Below are 12312 nucleotides of genomic sequence, written 5' to 3' on the forward strand. Positions count from 1 at the left end.
TGTTGTCGACATCGGTGATGGTGTCTCGAGGCTTGATGCATGTCCTGCTAGTGTTCGAATCACCTGGCTTCTAATTTAATTCTGATTGTTACCTGAGTAGCCGCACGTATATAAATCAAGTCGCCGCCAGGTTTCTCAGTAACATCTAGTGCGTGATGAAATTCGCTCTATCTGGATCTGCTCTATCTCTTGGAAAGTCACAGATGCGTCTTGATCGACACATTCTTGCCTTTTTGTCAACGTTCAATCACAACCTTGTCCCTCGAGGAAGTCGAGGATTAAACACAGACTTCATCACCAGCCACAGAACCCTCAGCACTAGCTCGAACCAAGACCAGAGCTTGAGATCGTCCTCGCCAATGCCTCTCAAAGTGCTCATCGTGGGCGCAGGCATTGCCGGCCCAGCGCTTGCGTCGCTCTTGCAAGGTGCCGACCCGAGTCGCAACATCACAGTCGTGGAGCGGTTCCCATCACTGCGCACGGCTGGCCAGCAGATTGATTTGAAGAACCAGGCGGTCCCGATCTTGAAGAAGATGGGTCTCTTTGAGGCTGTCGCCGCACAGTGTGTCAATGAAACAGGCGTGCAGATTGTGGACGCACAAAATCAGGTCATCGCCCAGTTCGGGATTAGTCCGTCCGGTCAGAGACGACGGACGTTGACTAGCGAACACGAGATCATGCGCGGCGACATGGTCAGAGTGCTGTACGAAGCTAGTCTCAAGCAGGATGCGAAACTGAAGCAAGAGCTCGGTGATAACAAAGGAGCATTGACGTACGATTTCGGTAACTCGGTTGAAGGGCTCAGCCAGGACAGTGAGGGTGTGGATGTGAAGTTCTCAGATGGAAAGACCGGCCGATATGATCTTGTCGTCGCAGCGGATGGCCAAACATCTCGGACCAGACGTCTTGCGTTTGGAGAAGCCGAAAACAATGCAAGTTTCAAATCATTGGGGATTCATGCCGCCTATTACAGTATGCCGAGGGCTCAAGGAGAAGGGTCGCTTGCCAAGGCGTATATGGCGCTGGGGAGCAGGATGATTGTGACGAGGAACAGTGAGCAGCCAATGACGCAGGTGTTGCTCTTCACTATGAAGGACACCGAAAAGCTGGGAGCCATTTACAAGGAATCGCTAGAGAAGCAGAAGCAGGCATTTGCCGAGAATTACGAGGATGCTGGCTGGGAAACAAGTCGACTCTTGAATGGTATGGACGCCGCAAAGGACTTCTACTGTCATGAGATGGGCCAGATCAAGATGCAGCAGCTGCATAAGGGGCGAGTTGTTCTCGTTGGAGATTCAGGTTACTGCCCGACACCGTTTACAGGCATGGGAGTCACGGGCTGTCTCACCGGCGCATACCTCCTAGCTGGTGAACTCTCAAGACAGGGCGAAGATGTGGACAAGGCGCTTCAGTCATACAATGAAATGATGCGACAGCCTATCGATGAGTGCCAGCAAATGTCAACAAGGTTGATGGGATTCGCTTTCCCCTCTTCGCGGTTGGGGCTCTGGAGCCTGCAAACTGTTCTGTGGGCCACTTCCAAGCTTGAGCCGTACGCTTATCGAGGACGAACACAGGACGATACGTTTTGGAGTCCACCAGATTACCCTGAGCTGAAACTGAAGCCTGAAGCTGGACTCTGATAAAAGGAGAGGGAGGCTATGCGAAGAATCTTGATCCAACTGATTTCGTTGTAGTACGAGTGGTTGTGTGGTCTTTCATCTCGAACATTTTAATTTGGAAGAAATCTCTGCTCAAATGATGTTTAACGAAACATAGGTAGACGGGCTTTGCCAGTAGATCATTTTGATCGAAGGCCAAAAAAATTGATAGTCGAACAAGGATATATAGATAAAGTTGTACAGCACTGGATTGTGCTGGCGTTGTGCTCCTCAGAACGTTATTCTCACCAATTGTCCAGCTGGAATTATGCAGTAGCTGGTAATATAACACGCGGAAACGCTGGAGACGACAGATATGGTTGTAAAAGCGGTTGTTCTGAATCGTCTCACCAAGTATGAGAGTCCATTCCAGTAGGAGAGCCTGAAGGTTCGTGTAGTGAAAGTTGATCATCGATGATCTGCATCCACTCTTGAATTCTCGCAAACCAAAGGACCTGTTCATGTCTTCCCCACCAGTTGGTATTTCTCCCAGTTGACACGCTATTCTCTTTCACTCCTGTTTCCCTCATACCAGCTGCACGCTCGTCAACAATGTGGCGGATGAGGCGAGCGGTCTCCTCGTTGAACTCGACACCACTGTTTTGCATTTCTGAAAGAAATTGGTGAACTTCACGAAGCGATGAGTTTCTCTGCCACCTCAAGGCAATGAGAGTATTATAGAATTGTGTAGAGGCACCGAGCACATAGCTTGTGTGGCCAAGCTCACGAATACGAGGGAGTAAGTTGAATGCGAAATGAGACGAAGGGAAGGTCTTTGCAAAGAGCCGAAGGGCAAAGAGCAGGACAGCGGGATATAGATGGTACAACACGGCGCGAGCTTGGCGAGACTCTAGCCGAAGGCTCAGCTCTTCCTCAGGACTGTGAATTGCCAAAGGCGGCGTTGCATTGATCTTACTGGAGGCCTGGCGGTTTTCTTTGGCGTCAAATTCTGCTCTGTGGCGTTTTTGTTCCTTTTCAAGAATTTCCATAGGCTTATCAGACTTCTCTGCGGTGAAAACGAATTTTGAAGGGCCTAAAAACTTGGGTGGCTGATAAACTGGCTGTTGGGGAAATTCTGCACCAAGAGGGAATATTTTGGCTTCGCAAGCATGCCACAATGCTATGTCGCCAGGCTGCTGAGTGGACCCTGCGGCTTGTCGCAGAGCATCGACAATTTCGTGCATCCTCCGATGTACAATTGCCATGATGGCGGGGTCATGTGTTTCGCGAGACGTGGAATTTGTGGTAGATAACGATTGGTCATTATCATGAGAAAATGGTTCTGGTTGCACAAGAAAAAAGCTGGGTGAGACCGTGTGCTTTTGAGATTTGGTGGAAGTGCCGAATAACTTCAGGATGTTTTCAACATTGGTGTCACTAATGTCGACAAAAGCGGACTGGATTTGAACACTCTGTGGAGGTTTGGAAGAGCGAAAGATGCGCTCAAAAGACTTGGCCTCCGATTGGGTGATGTTAGACGGGACGTGAGCACTGTTGTCGTCGTTGACGATGAATGAACCCTTTTTAGACTCAGAGGACCGGGTCTTGGGTCCAGACCACGGTGTCTGTCTTCGCAGCCGAGACTGTTGAATATCGGCCTCAATCTTGAGAGCCGATGACTCTGAGCTCAAACATTTCTGAAGCGTATAGGCGCGGAGTCTAGTGACCGGTCTATGAAGAATAGTGCGCGTATGATACAGAAACGACAGCTGTGGTTGAGTAGCCATGTGGTGGAGAACGTGAAAGACTGGCTTCTGGTGAACAGAGAACATGAAGGCGACAGGGGCGGAAGAAGTCAATCGAGAACTTGAAAATGATATCCCAGTCACGTGGAGATAGGGATCCTATCATGTGGCCTCGGAGGTTTGACTTGGCGGGAACCCGGGTGGTAATGGTCGAGTCACGCGTCTCTCATACCTCTGCCCGATGATGGTGCCACTGGGGACGGACTCGTTATTAGTGGCCACTCTGTGAGCACCTGCAGCCTAAGATGCAGCCTGGAACGGCCTTGGAGAAGGGGGGGTAATAGGTAAATAGGGCACTGTAAGATGCACCCACGATTATCGACTGACCCCACCATTCACAAGTGCCTTGACCTGCGCATGCCATTCAATCAGTGCCTGACCTCGACGCTAATCCGCCCGCACCACTGACACTGGCACACTCTGCATGGCCTCATTGATAAAGACCATAACACCATTGACACCATTCCTCGTAACTCTCCCATTCAACCACTCATCTGTTTCGCAATCGCCAATTCATCCTCTATCTATCCTCGCCATCTACCGATATCCCCCGTCAACATCCTCCATCACGAGTCCTACACACCACCGTTCGTCTATCTCAGAATCCACCCCACGCAGCCTACCACATTGAACCAGACCGCACAGCCCGCCCGTGGGGAAGCCTGTCGCTGTCCTTGTCCTTGTGCTCGTGATTCTACTCCATCATCCTCACTTCCGCTCCGTCTCTACGCGCTTCGATACTGCCGCATGACTCGTGCCTCATATCTCAGATCATAGCCTGACCTCTCACTGAAGTCACTGCTTTCTGCTCGACCTGCTCTTCTTCGCACCTCTCACGCGCAGAGACTCAGGAACCCCAGACCTACCACGCACTGCGCAAAGCTGAATACCATATCAGGGTTATGAATCGTGGGCACACAAATTCCATTTCTTCGCAGAACACCAGCTCTGCATTCCATTCCCAACTCAGAGGTCGAAACGACTTCGGTTCTGCAGGTGATAAGGCCGTCCCGGTCCCGGGATCTTCAGTCATGTATAGAAACGGCGTGGACAGGAAGTCCAGCATGGGGGCCAATGCCACACCATTGTTCGACCTCGCACGAAGCCCTCCCAATCATTCAGGCAACAAGAGTAAGTTGGCTTCATGTGTATCATTACAACCATCGGACAGACCGACTAACGTCAACTCCAGACACAAAACATGTCCCATGCAAGTTCTTTCGTCAAGGCGCCTGTCAAGCAGGCTCGGCATGTCCCTTCTCTCATTCAATGGATCCGATGAACCAGCAAGCTCCTTGCAAGTATTTCATGAAGGTACGTTAGAAAGGTTCTGTCTCAACCACTTGCTCTACAGGACTGACCACTGTAAAGGGAAATTGCAAATTCGGAGCCAAATGCGCGTTGGCTCATTATCTTCCTGATGGACGGCGTGTCAACAGAGCCGACCTCGATGCTGGCCTGGCCATGGCAAGTCGAAATTACAACTACAGCGGCCGCCAAGAACAAACTTCATACCATGCTCAAGATCCTAGCCTGGTCGACCCCATATTAGGTCCACCAAACTATGGTGCCGACTATTTCCCCAACCAAGCCTTTCCATTGATAGACACTGACGAGACTGATGGATTCCCGGACCGGTACAACCAGTATCAGCCTCGCTCCGCCTTTGACTCTGGTTTGAATTCACCCCCTACTTCTCAATTTGGCTCTCCTCCCAATGACAATCCATTTCCCAAATCTCCTGTTGACAACATTAGAACCGCGCTAAATGCCCCTCTTCCACAATCTTTTGATGCCAATGGCATATCGCACATCGCCAAGTATGGCCCCCTTGGTCAGTCGGTCCCTGACAAGTTTGGAATGCGATCGCCCGCGGCGTCTTCCCTTTCGAGGCAACTTGGTAGCCCGCCAGATTCCATTGTCAATGTTCGGAATGCCAACCTGGGTTCGAATTTGCGAAATGCTCCATCGCCCTTAGGCCTCTCGCCGCAGAATGTTGAGGAATCGATCGGACAGAGAATCATGCATTCTCAAAAGGCAATCAAAGCACGTGGATACTCAGCAAGTGTTCCACGTTCCAATCTTGGCAACGAATGGGGTGAAGGGTTCGGTCTCGAAAGCGATCTTCTACCCAACAGTCTGCACGATGAAGTCCTGACTCCTCAGGAAAAAATGGGGCGCTTCTCACGACCTGAGCAAGAAACAAGTTCCCGAGATCATGTCCATGCGCTAGCCATTCCTAGCGGTACATCGAGCAATGTGGGATCGCCCCCTGCAGGTAGTCCATCGCGGTTTAGTGCTCTCTGGGCGGAACAGCGAGAACGAAAGGCAGCTGAAGCCCCGGGAGCCACAGGATTTGGTCATGTTGGCTCACCACTACGAGGGTCGTGGATGCCTAACGAGCCTTCACCAAGTACCCAAGTCTCAGGCATCTCACAAGCAATGGCACGTATGCAGCTAAATAGAGCCGACTTGAGTGACATGAACGGGGCAAGAGGGCCAACAGGTAGCGTTCTTAGGCATTCCTCTGCCCCAATTGGCCGCCTTGACCGTGGTATCTCCAGTCCTGGTCTCAGCTCGAAGAAGATAGAAGAAGAGGTCGAAGGTGCTTTCTTTCCAATGGATGAAACGAATTGGTCCGGTCAATCACCAAGACTAACGCCACTGCGTGAAAAGTCCAACGGAGATTTTTCGCGAAGCAGAAAAGATTCCAACCTTGCCGAAGATGTTGGTGGGAAAGCTATGTGGGGCTATCGATCATGACAGAACCAAAATCACAGTCAATGCACATACATATTTGCACAAGGAATAGCGAAAATAATGAGACACGATGGAGTTCAAAATTTACAGCCCACTCAGGAAAATAGTGGTTGCTTTGAGAATTGCTTAGCGGATGACCAGAAATAAAAAATTGCATACCACCAAAACCAGGCGTTTGAGTGGAGGACTATTCCGGTAGGCTGAATCACAGGCACGGGTATCAGCGTTGGCTGGAAGTTTGTAAATCCCGGCCTCAAATCGAAGTAATTACCATGCTAGAGCTGTTTTACGTACAACATTTCATCTCAAATCTCCATGATCGCAATTGCAGAGAGCAGGGAACAGCGGCTTCTATCACACTACTTCCTTTGAATTTTACTTTAATGAACTTGTACACACATATATGTATATGATGGTTAAATGCCAAGTCCACACTTCTGTATACCATAAGTTGGAATGTCTTTGAGAGCGAGCACGTTTTAAAGTGATCATTCGCAAGGCTACACCACACCACGAGGCTGAGCAAGGCTCCCAAAACGACACTCCGATTGGCTCAACCCGCACATCCTTTAGGGTTTAATTTTTGGCTGTAGTGAATTCGATTCAACCTTCAACCTCGAAGTTCTAGGAGGCAGAGCTGGAGTCCTCTTCCTTTCCACTCCTTTTGCCAAACATTTCATCTTTCAAGGCATGTTGAGTGGTAGCCGTGTCAGCCGGCGGCTATGCTCAAGATGCCTTGGACATTTACTACCCACGGCAGCTAGGCATGTCTCCATGTCCGCTCGCCTTCTGAGTTCGGGTGAGTGAATCACCTGCGGTCACATTCTTTTGGTTGGGCGTTATCGGTGCTAACAATTCTAGCATCAGCGAATCCCGAAAATGAGCATATTTCCTCTACCCTACTGCAGCGTGCGCGTGCGATCGCCGCTGAACACAAGACCCTGTCGGTTGCCAACGCTGAGAACTATTCTATTGCCGCGGCGAAAAAACTCGGCGAGTTGGGCCCGATTTGCGAGACCTTGAAAGAGTGGGATCAGGCACATAATGTAAGATCAGCACGATCAAGACTGGCCATGAGAAGAGAAAGGGTGGAACGAACTGACAGCGTACTTTATACGATATCTAGTCCCTCCACGAGCTCCACGGTCTCCTCGGGGACCCATCCTCGGACGCTGAGATCCGCAGTCTCGCACAGCAAGACATTGATGAGACTCTAGCTTCGATCCCGGCACTGGCATCCCAGCTCAAGAACTCTCTCATCCCAGCACACCCATTCGCGAGCATGCCGTGCTTCATCGAGTTCCACCCTGGTGCCGGAGGAAGCGAAGCATCGCTGTTCGCCCAAACACTGCTGGACATGTACCGACAGTTCTGCGGGCGCATGGGATGGCCAACGACGCTGGCGGCGTACCAGTCTGACGGGGCCGAGGGGGAAGCCGGGCTGTCGGAGGCGATGCTCGAGGTCAACCACCCCGGGAGCTACGACATCCTACGCACCGAAGCAGGTGTGCACCGGGTACAGCGCGTGCCGGCAACAGAGAAGAAGGGCCGCACACACACTTCTGCAGTCTCGATCCTTGTGCTGCCCACGCTCCCGGCCCCCGGCGCCGACAGCGATCTGAACTACGAAGACCCAAACTCCGACTATTACGTGTCGATAACGGAGGTGCGGTCAGAGACAATGCGCGCGCGCGGCGCGGGCGGCCAGCACGTGAACAAGACCGATTCGGCGGTGCGGCTGACGCACATCCCCACCGGGATCGTGGTGGCGATGCAAGAGTCGCGGTCGCAGCATAAAAACAGGGAGAAGGCGTGGGCCGTGCTTCGTTCGAAGTTGGCGCAGAAACGGCGCGAGGAGCGCGAGGCCAAAGTCATCGCCGTGCGGCGCGAGGTCATGGGCGGCGTCAACCGCTCCGGTCGCGAGGATAAAATCCGCACATATAACTTCTCGCAGAATCGCGTGACGGATCATCGCAGCATGCGTGAGACACTCGATTTGGATGGCGTGTTGGCTGGTGGGGATGCTCTGGAGGATATTATGGATGGGGTCAGGGAGTGGATGGGCGAGAACGAGATAAAAGGCGTTCTCGCGGAGGAGGAGTTGAAGAGGAGGGAGGTGGAAAAGGAGAAGGAGCCAGAAGTGATGAAGGGCTGAAAATGCTCCTCTACGACATAATGAGCTACAATGACTCAAATAGAGAACAAATGAAAGGCGAAAGATAAGACACGGCGAAGTCAGATTGATGCTCTGAAAGATTCCCTCTCCAGTCTTGCACCAGCATTTCTCATTATTTTCTCATATCTGTATTCGTCTCGGGGCCACCCAAAGCCTTGAAGTTTGAGGTTTTCGTGCTTCGCTTCTCGACGCTGCTCCAGATGTATGTAGGACGTCATACTTCTCTAGTCCTCGCCTAGTTCCTCCTGGGTATCTTCTCAAAATGCCCGCTTCACACTATGTGCATTTGTGACGCGCCGATACAAGTGCTTGATCGTCCCCAAACCCCACAGAGAATTACGAAGGGTAATTTCGCAATTTCGTAAGATTTGCAGGTTGTGTCGTTTGTGTGTAATTTGTGCTTGATTTGATCGACCGCAATAGCCTCGGATATCATCAAAAATGACTCCATCTGGTATCCGATGTATCTGAACCCCGGTCGATAGATCCTGGTTCTATTACACCAGCAGTCATCTGCAAGCAAGTCCTGGTATGTGTTCAGGTGACTGATTTCAGAGGGTTCAACACCGGTCTCAACTGATACCATGATCAGTAGACACGGCATAAAACACCGTTGCTCTCCCTTCCTCCCCAGAAGCCGTCCCCAGTATCCGTATCCGGTAAATTTGTTTCGTCCTCTCACTACGGGAAATCGACCTCCTATTTAGCAACAGCGGCGCTCAAAACTTGCGTTCGGAAGAAGCCGCCCTTGGTCTTCTCAATCACCTGCTGGTATACTGATTGAGGTGGATGATTCATAACGACCGTGCCAGCCTGGTAATCGATCTTGGCGTCGACTTTGGTGTCACGGATGAGGTTGACGATCCATTTCTCGCCCTCAGACGATGAAAGACCTAGACGCGTAGATAGATCCCTGCAGAAAAGTGTTAGCATTTGGGGGTTCAAGGAAATGAAAAGCGGAACAGGGGCGGAAGCCAGCAATAACATACCCAATATCGATCCTCTGGTGGATCTTGCAGTAGAGTTCGGAAATAAGATGACGGGCGGAATCCATAAAGGCGTCTGCACTTGATCCTAGAAAGAAGTCTCCTCTAAGGATACCTTCTGCTTCGCTGAGTTTCTTCTGTGCGCCTTCAAAATCAAAATCGACATAGAGTGCTTTCACGAACTCGGTGACGGGGTCCTGGTACTCATAGACCTCCTGCTTTACCACTCTAACGAGATCTTTGAGTTGTTTCTGGTAGTTGTGTGAGTTGTTGAGGCGGGCTCGGTTGGTGATGACAGCAGCTGAGAGATATCGTAGGATCCAAGGGCACACGGTCTGAATCGAAGAAATATAGGCAGGGGAGAAGAAGAGCTCAGTAAGCTTTTCACGAGCAGGATCGTAGTTGAAGAATGGGAACAATGCATAGTGGACCAAAGATTCTCTGGCCGTCAACTGTGCTCGTGGGTTGTTGAACAGTCGTGTCTCAATGTGTTCCTTGACTTTCTCCACCTCTTCCAAGGCATTCTCCCATTCTTCGCCCAAGATCTCACAAACGAGTTTTCCCCATGTGGCCTTGACGACTTTGTCATTGTCGGTAGACAGGACTCGGAACCGGTAAAGTAAATCGGCGGCCTCTGGGTAAAGACCACATTCATACCGGAAGCGGCCAAAGTCGTATAGATTATCCACCATCTGCTGTGTGACACCATGTGACTCTTCGAGGAATTTCAAATTGGCTACTTTGTCACTTCGGAGTTGGGAGGTGACATTTTCATCACTGAGGAGGTTTGTGAGGTGGGCGGATTCTTCTTCGAACGTCGACAATTTACTGAGGACTTCTTCACGCTTCTTTGCGTACTCTGCAGGTGTGGAGTCGGTCTTGTTGATCTCTTTGTACAGGTTGCCAACATAATCTATCATGTTGGTGTTCTTGAGGAGATTGAATTCGGCGAGTTTGAGATCGTCGTATCGTTGCTGTGAGATGTCTTCCTCGCCGAGTTGATGTTCGAGGAGGGGAAAGATGAGATGTCGGTCCATGCGCGGGACGAGTTTCGCGAGGAAGGCATATTCGCCTGTCGGATCATCGATGGCACTCATGTTGGGATTCTGGGATTCCGAGTGCTGTTCTGGCAGGATTTGAGGCCGTTGGCGGATGGAAAGGGTGGGGTGTGTTGTGTGAGGCGGATTTTGTGAGCGAGCGAGGAGAATAGTTGCAGAGGGCTTGGCAGTGATGAATACCGAAGTTTGTAGAAACACTATGAATGGAAAATTGAAGGAGCCTTGATTACCCCAGGCTTTGTTTGTTACGAGCATAAATACTACAATTATCTACCAAGTCTTCGAGAGCAACCAGTTGGTGGCTCATATCATCATATGGCAGGTTTGACTGCACGATGTCCAACGACATTTTTCAGTGTGTGTCTCTCGGCTGATAGTCGGGACGAACGATTCTAGTCCGAACATGGTTAGCGGTAAAGCCTCGTCAGTCGCATTCTCACGTGATAACCCTTACGAGGCTGAAGTCTATTTCGAGCCTAGTACAATTCGTCCTGGACGTCGTGTGTAAACCAGTCAAGTCTGACTCTGCAACTCGCCGCACTATCTGTATCTACTGTCCCAAAAGCGTCCCTCGCTTTAGCACAAGATGAAAGCCCCTTCGACGCTTTTACTGAGGGCGATGCTGCGGCCGCAGCAGCCTCTATGCCAAATACGATCAAAGTCAGATTGGATGCCCCGAGAAAAATATGCGAAAATCACATTGCTAGACAAGCTGCACAGACGGCAGAAGGATGCTATTCGGAAAGAACGTATGTGACTCATATCTCTTGCCAATTCCATGCCACCCGGTGTCTGACAGAAAACCATTTAGGCCAAGACAGCGAGCTACGTGCACAAAAAATAACCTCCCTTCCTCCGACGCAGATGGCACAACAGGAACAAGCCTCCGCGGCGACAGGCCCTGCGGCCTCTTCCAACGTAACAAGACCTACAACCACATTTCCTTTCCTCATCTCGCGCACAGCATCCAACAATATCCCGGTCTATGAGACCGCCAAAAACGGTGGAAACAGGCACATCACGTCGATTCGCAAGATCAGTGGTGACATCGAGAAGCTAGCGACCACGGTGCGTGACGCGCTGGAGCTACCGGAGCACATCGTCGACGTCAAGGGCCGCAAGAAGGACACGGTCGTCATCAATTGGACCACCAACCAAATCGTCATCAGGGGCTGGAGGGGAGCAGAGGTCAAGAAGTGGGCAGAGCTGAGTGGGTTTTGAGGGCACACAACGTGCCGCAATGAAGTAGATTGTCGACGTCGGCCGAGAGAGGGCAAGATGCACCGCAGGGGGTGAGCCACATTGCGCAGTGAGGTTTCGGGAACAGGTCTGCGAAAGCACCTTATGCGGTCTACCATTTCCGCCACTATAAGGAGGCGCGCTCTGAAGCAGCGAACGGGGATTTTTAAGACGCCTTCAACTCGTTCTATATCGATGCAAAGCCACGCGAAGCTCCGGAACTCCGTCAGAGTGGGAGTTTCTCGACGAGACTGCTCGATATCTTCGGTTGCATAGAAACAGCGATGAGGAGAGAGACTGGAGCTTGCAGACCCTATTTCTCTGGTCGCCACGCAAGGAACACCTGAAAATTCCTCAATGTATTACTTTATGAATCCGAAAAACTCTGAGAAGAGAGTAAACAGTGTATATGTTGTGAAAGAATTCAAGAACATTAATCAATGTTCTCATTGGCTTATTCTATCCTCAGGCATTCGAGGCTCCTCCTTTTGGAAAGAAAGGAAGTGTCGTACGTAGGTAATCTGTAGACCGGACTTGACCTGGGATACCTGAGTATAATTATGGAGACCTGACGGATATTGAAACTCACGAGGGATCAATCACAGGTACGTGGCTCCTCCGAAGGTGGACATGCCCTGACACCGAACCTTTCTTGAAACAACATTTGTGCTTTTGAGTGTACACATC

At 50.8% G+C, this 12312-nt stretch overlaps 6 protein-coding genes across 6 annotated transcripts; 4 read left to right on the forward strand and 2 right to left on the reverse strand.

The window, feature by feature from the left end:
* Window positions 1-359: 359 nt before the first annotated feature.
* Window positions 360-1643, forward strand: LTR84_009365 (uncharacterized protein; the record flags this gene model as incomplete). The annotated part of the gene is made up of 1 exon (XM_064852905.1): window positions 360-1643. The coding sequence occupies one exon, from the start codon at window positions 360-362 to the stop codon at window positions 1641-1643; it is 1284 nt and encodes a 427-aa protein (XP_064700891.1).
* Window positions 1644-2008: 365 nt separating this feature from the next.
* On the reverse strand, window positions 2009-3388 carry LTR84_009366 (uncharacterized protein; the record flags this gene model as incomplete). The annotated part of the gene is made up of 1 exon (XM_064852906.1): window positions 2009-3388. The coding sequence occupies one exon, from the start codon at window positions 3386-3388 to the stop codon at window positions 2009-2011; it is 1380 nt and encodes a 459-aa protein (XP_064700892.1).
* A 1082-nt stretch (window positions 3389-4470) lies between these two features.
* On the forward strand, window positions 4471-6169 carry LTR84_009367 (uncharacterized protein; the record flags this gene model as incomplete). The annotated part of the gene is made up of 2 exons (XM_064852907.1): window positions 4471-4537; window positions 4761-6169. 2 exons carry the CDS (start codon window positions 4471-4473, stop codon window positions 6167-6169), a joined length of 1476 nt encoding a protein of 491 aa, XP_064700893.1.
* Window positions 6170-6940: 771 nt separating this feature from the next.
* On the forward strand, window positions 6941-8321 carry LTR84_009368 (uncharacterized protein; the record flags this gene model as incomplete). Its single annotated transcript, XM_064852908.1, has 3 exons — window positions 6941-6965; window positions 7028-7212; window positions 7293-8321. The coding sequence occupies 3 exons, from the start codon at window positions 6941-6943 to the stop codon at window positions 8319-8321; spliced, it is 1239 nt and encodes a 412-aa protein (XP_064700894.1).
* Window positions 8322-9041: 720 nt separating this feature from the next.
* Window positions 9042-10425, reverse strand: INT6 (eukaryotic translation initiation factor 3 subunit E; the record flags this gene model as incomplete). The annotated part of the gene is made up of 2 exons (XM_064852909.1): window positions 9042-9255; window positions 9332-10425. The coding sequence occupies 2 exons, from the start codon at window positions 10423-10425 to the stop codon at window positions 9042-9044; spliced, it is 1308 nt and encodes a 435-aa protein (XP_064700895.1).
* Window positions 10426-10972: 547 nt separating this feature from the next.
* Window positions 10973-11607, forward strand: LTR84_009370 (uncharacterized protein; the record flags this gene model as incomplete). The annotated part of the gene is made up of 2 exons (XM_064852910.1): window positions 10973-11135; window positions 11198-11607. The coding sequence occupies 2 exons, from the start codon at window positions 10973-10975 to the stop codon at window positions 11605-11607; spliced, it is 573 nt and encodes a 190-aa protein (XP_064700896.1).
* Window positions 11608-12312: the final 705 nt, after the last annotated feature.

Source organism: Exophiala bonariae (assembly GCF_035927105.1).
Source record: "Exophiala bonariae strain CCFEE 5792 chromosome Unknown scaffold_38, whole genome shotgun sequence".
NCBI lineage: Eukaryota > Fungi > Ascomycota > Eurotiomycetes > Chaetothyriales > Herpotrichiellaceae > Exophiala > Exophiala bonariae.